Source organism: Charadrius vociferus, unplaced genomic scaffold, assembly GCF_000708025.1.
Source record: "Charadrius vociferus isolate BGI_N301 unplaced genomic scaffold, ASM70802v2 scaffold430, whole genome shotgun sequence".
NCBI classification, from domain to species: Eukaryota; Metazoa; Chordata; class Aves; order Charadriiformes; family Charadriidae; genus Charadrius; species Charadrius vociferus.
This window is the reverse complement of record NW_009646541.1, coordinates 749,359-754,754: the sequence shown is the minus strand read 5'-3', so window position 1 is coordinate 754,754 and position 5,396 is coordinate 749,359. Positions and strand designations below refer to the sequence as shown.

Here is a 5,396-nt window from a genome sequence, read left to right as displayed (position 1 = left end):
GCCCCGGGGGGAGCCGGGGCACGCTGTGCCCGGCGACGATGCCTCCCCGGCACCAGCGGGTGGTAAACCTGCCCCATCCAAGCCCGAAAAGCACCACGAGACTCGATAGCCGCAGCCCAGCCTTGTCCTTGGGGAAAGCCCGAGGACGAGCGACAACTGGAAAACAAATCTGCCGACCACCGAGCCCGCTGCTGGCAGCGAGAAAAGCCTGTTCCTCCCAAGCTGCCTGCTGGCGCGGCTCCCGGCACAGCCGGGCTCCCGTGTAGGTCACCCCTGCGCTCGCTGCCAGCTTTGCCCGCGTCCTTGTTGAAGAGGTGGAGGAGACGCGTTAGCAGCGGAGCGCGGGACGGCTTCTTGCCGGGAAAACGCGCTCAGCCTCCGACACCGTTGGCGTTGCCGTTCTCCCTGGATGCGTTTTGACAGCCTGACGGTTCGAGGGCCGTGACAGCCCCCAGCCTGAGCTGCGAGCTCTTGCCTCTCCCCCCCTCTTCTCCAAGAAAAAGGGGGACCGGGCGGCCGCGCTGGCGCCTGCCGGGGAGGGGAGCGGGTCCCGCTGCCGGCGCAGCAGCCAGCTGGTGTCCGGCCCAGCACGGCTCCGTCGGGCTGGTATCGCACTGCTGGCTTGGATGAGTCACCGCTGACTTTCCCCCCGCTCCCTCCCCCCGCTTGTTTTGCTTGCAAGAAAGACCTGTTTTACATATAACACAGTAATCAGGGCTCGACATAAATAGGCAAATGTTATTGTCTGCAGCGGGAATTGCACCTGCTGGCAAGAGCAATGAGCGCAGCCCATTATGCACCGGAGTCGATCATTTGTGCAATGAAGTACGACTACGATTCTTGCTGTGTTCTTGTGCAAGTCTTTATCTCGGCAGCCGTGAGCGCGCCGACAGATGTGCCATCGTCACCTTTGCAGTCTGTCCTCGCCCCGGGAGCCGAAGCAGCCTCTGTCCCTGCAGCTGTGGCCGGCTCCCTCCCGGAGGGGTGGAAAAGACCGAGATGTTCAGCTGAGAGATGTCGCTGCTTCGGTCCTGGTTGCGTTACGAAGCCAAGCAGCTCCGTCCCTGAGCACCGAGGCTGCGCTTTGCGGGCAGGAGGGTCCTGCTCCCGGGATGCGCAGGACCCCGGATGGATGCCTGGATGCGCAGAGTGTCTGGCTCTTGTTTGTGGACCTCATTGCAGGAAAAGTGGCAGCAGTGGCAGCGGCTGAGCAGGTATGAGCAGCGGTGCTCGGGAGCAGAGGGACTTGTCCCTGCCCGTGGCAGGGGGGTTGGAACCAGGTGATATTTAAGGTCCCTTCCAACCCAAACCATTCTACGATTCTACAACTTGCAAGACTGGCTTAGCTATAGGCTGCTTGTGTGGAGTCCGGGCTTCCAGCACGATAAGATTTCTCCAATCATAATAAAGAGAGGTTGTCTTGTTGCTGCTGGAGTCTCTATCCCAGCCAAAACCAGCACAGCTTAGCTCGGCTAACGTGGATCCGGCAGCTCCGAACTGCTGCATCCCCAGCTTAGGCGAGGGGTTGGGAGAGGTGCGGTGCAAGGAGAGGGAACGGGGGACACACACGCGCTTTGTGGAGTGGAAAAGATGAGCGCAAATCCCCTGGGAATACCAAAGTGTGCAGGATGCTGCATGTGCAGGTATTTCTGCTGGGCCAGCACCGAGGGGCAGGGAGGGCGTTGAGCTTAAGAGCATCAGCATTAGAGCAGGGACAGGCAGGTCGTGGGCTTTGCTTGCTGAGCTAAGTGAAAACACTTGCTCACTCCGTGGTAGAAAGTGCTGTTTATTAGAAAAAAAAAAAATAATCATAAATAAAATAATTTCATGTTGTGATTTACATTTTGCAACTTAAGAGCAGGGGAAAAAAATAATAAAACAACTGCTAGGAGATGTGTGTAAAATGGCTCTCAGCCTTTCCCATCGGGGTGTTTGCCACGCGACTGCAAATCTGAGGCTGTAGACTTGCCCTCGTCCCTTCACTACCCAGCTCCAAACAACTGCCCGGCCGGTGCCTAAGTACGTTCCCAGGGATCATCTGATTAACAGGGGAATAGAAATTGGACTAAAAATTGTGGAAAAAACCCAACAAAACCAAGAGAGGAAGTTTAACAGAAGGATGCACGCTCTCCATCACTGATACGGGGAAAATCCCTCCACGCAGCATCTTCCCTGGCCAGCGGTCCTGCCCCCAGCGCCTCTCCATCCCCGCCACCGCTTCCCGGCCGGGCTCAGCTCCCTGTGCCTTCCCCCAGGTTGGGCAAAGCCCAGGGACGGTCAATAGCTGAGGGGTGAGGAGGGACAGACCGTTCCCAATAAGCGCATTCCTACCACCACCAGTCACGGTCTGGTTCCCTAATAAAGGCTCTGATAAGGAAGCTGGAATCCCTTTTAACTTCTGATCCCTTCAGAGATAAGTGGGTTTAGACATAAACAAGCGCTTCTGTCACCGGCTGCTCTCAGAAACGCAGCTGCCAGACCCCGTGTTGGCCCCGAGTGGGACCTCACTGCCGCTCCCGGGGGAGTTTCTCAGACAGCTGCATCCCCATCTGGAGGGAGAAGAGGATGACTTACTCTTCCTCCCTAGCAAAGGTCTTCTGCACAACTCCGTCGGCTTTTCTGGGAGGAGGAGAGGGGAGAAGATGTAAAAATAAGGAATGACGTCTTTCAACCGTTACCGGGTTTTGAGGTGAAGCGAAGTCACCTTCCTGGGCTGCTTTTCTCCACGGGGCCCTTCCAGATTATTATTTTTATTTTTTTTTTTACTCAAATCGGGAGAAACTAGAGCAGAACTGTGCTGAGAAAAGCATTTCTCTCAGGCCTCAGCGCTGCTTGGAGGTAAGAGGAAGGTGAGGGCGGCTGCTCCGTCCTGCAGCCCGGCTCCATTCCCAGCCTGGCGTCCCCCAGCCTGGGCACGGGCACCGGACTGGTGTCCGGACACTGGCAGTGGGGTAGCAAAGCCCAGACGACAACGCAGTGCTGCTTGGTCACAGGAGCAAAGTCATCCCAGTCCCTAAAACCAGTAGAGATGGGACAGCAGTAGCTGGCACGATTCGATTTAACCTTTCCCTGGGTTATTGCATCTTCCCTTCGAGAGACTGGCTTTTTGGGCAGAGTTCCTGGCTTCTCAGCACTCCCATGAGACCAGGTTGCCTCAGCCTTGAGACAGCCCCCATTTGCACGGGTTTCAACCTCTCCAGTGTCACTGTCCCCTCTGACGTCTCCTACAGGTCCTCGTCCGACAGGATCAGCACTCTCTTCTCAATGTTTTTGCTCTTTCTGCCGCTCGGTCCTTCCACCTTGGAGGCCACGTGCCCGTTCTCCCCCGGCGCTTTGCGCTCTGCCTCCTGCATCGACTGCTGGGTGTACTGCTGGTAGGCGGGCGAGAAGTTGTGGATCGCATCCTGCACGATGTCCTGGGGGCTTATGGTCTCCTTCAGCCCACTGGAGATGCTCTGCATCGGGGCAAGGTTTGCTGAAAAACAGGGAGAGCGGGAGGGTGACGGGACACCAGAGAGTCCCTGAGCCCAAGCGCTCCAAGACTGTAGTGACACTCTTCCTTAGAATTTCAAGACCAGGCCCTCGTGGTGGGCCAAGTCAGCTTGCAGTGGCGAGAACCAAGGAGAAGAAAGGCAACCCCAGCTCCATGTTTCAAAGAGGATGGAACCCCTCCAGCAGCACGTGCCGTAAAACCATAATCCCCTAATTCTGCCCGTCCACACCAACGTCTCTTTTCCTATCCACTCACTGTTGCCCGTGGGTATCACGAGGGAAGAGGGAGAAGCAGCTCATGGAGCACAGGAGAAGGAAACTCCTCTGGTGGCTTTTAGCATCCCATTGATAATGCTATAAGGGAGGGTGTGTGTCTCCTCTTTCCTTATTCACCGATGAGGGGAGAAAGAAGAGAGGAAGAGTTACCTGTTGAGTTTTCTTTCTTTTCTCTGTACACCTGGCAGGTGAACGCATAGCGCAGGGCAATGGAAGCAAAGAACATCTCAATGCAGATGATGAAGTTCTGGTAGCCAGCAGCCACCGTCCCAGCTCCCACCTCCTTCCCGTCGATGATCTGAACTTCAGGGATCACCCCACATTTCTCCAGGATCGCAAGCAGCGTCCCTGTGCAGGGGAAGGGAGAGGGATCAGCTCTGGTCCTGCGTCCCCGGGTCAAGTGGGGCGATGGGAGGAGAAGCACCGAGCGTCCGAGGTGGGACCCACCTTGCCAGAAGGAGAGGAAGATGACTGCCTTGATGGTGATGAACTTGAGGACAGGCTCAAATGGGCGCAGCAGGTCCATGGTGGCAAAGTAGAAGAGGAAGAGGGCATAAAGTGCCAGGCTGACGGAGAAGTTGTAGATGATGGTGATGTAGAGGTAGCCGCTTTGGACGCTGCGGGGAGAGAGGGAGACAGAGCTGCTGCCCCGGGCTGTGGGAAGCGCCGCGAGTGCAACTGGAGGCAAGAAAGGAAAGAATGGGGGAAAAGTGGGCGGCTTTGCTGTGGGGGAGAGCACAGCCCAGGAGGGGAAGGAGAGGCAGGGAGAACGGGGGGAGCGGGGGGGGCACACTCAGCTTTTTCTCTGTTGGTGGGACCTCTTTTATTATGGCTCATAGGAGTTTCGTCCCTTTCTTATTTGGGGGCAGCGAGTCTCCGTTCCCCGGTGCTTTGGGGTCCCTGTGCTCTCCCTACCCACGGGGGGGTGGCAGGACAACCCGACCCTTGTGATGGAGCAGGGACCCATCCTGTCCCCTTCACCCTCCCCGGCCAGACCCAGCATCCTCACTTGAAGTCCCCGTCGTGGTACTTCCCGAACGCCTGCAGGATGATGGTGACGATGGCCATGAGGGGTTTCACGATGCAGAACTGCAGGGTGGCCTGCGCAGGGGAGAGACACGGTGCACCCCAGGCAGCAGGGACGTCCCACCGCCCTCCCTGCAGCCCCTGCCACCCCCAAGCCCTCCGCGCCAGCCAACCCCGCTGCTCCCGGGACAGAGACACGGAGGAGAGGGCAGTTCTCCATCACAGGAGTGACCAATGCTGTGGGGTGGAACATGAACCAGCTCAAGGTCTGCAGAAGGGGAGCAGGGCTCCCAAAAGCCAACTCCTGAAAGGCAGCATAGCCACTCCGAGGGGGGAGAGGGGGTGGCTTGGGGACAGACACCGCGGTGGCAGGATTCAGCCCGCAGCGCAGCCCCGGAGAGGTGGAGAGGCGTCCAGGCCGACCTGGGGCTGGACAGAGATGGCAATCTCAGCTCTGCAGTGGGAGGAGACCCTGACTCAGCAGTGAGTCAGAGGAAAGGACAATGAGCTCGGCGCCCTGCTGCTGGCCAGCTGCCGGCGAGCTGGGTGAGCTGCCTCCCTCGGAGGGAAAAATAAAACCCCAAAAAAGCATCTTGGGAGAG

At 57.8% G+C, this 5,396-nt stretch overlaps 1 protein-coding gene across 1 annotated transcript in view; it reads right to left on the bottom strand.

Annotated features, from left to right (window-relative positions):
- Window positions 1-3,224: 3,224 nt before the first annotated feature.
- The window catches only part of TMEM184A (transmembrane protein 184A), a 4,507-nt gene continuing 2,335 nt past the window's right edge, over window positions 3,225-5,396 (bottom strand). Inside the window, exons 5-8 of the mRNA XM_009885740.1 lie at window positions 4,778-4,869; window positions 4,216-4,385; window positions 3,919-4,116; window positions 3,225-3,475 (exon numbers count right to left, since the gene is read on the bottom strand). Of these exons, the coding sequence (XP_009884042.1) occupies window positions 3,225-3,475; window positions 3,919-4,116; window positions 4,216-4,385; window positions 4,778-4,869 (711 nt within the window). The remainder of the gene's footprint in view (window positions 3,476-3,918; window positions 4,117-4,215; window positions 4,386-4,777; window positions 4,870-5,396) is intronic.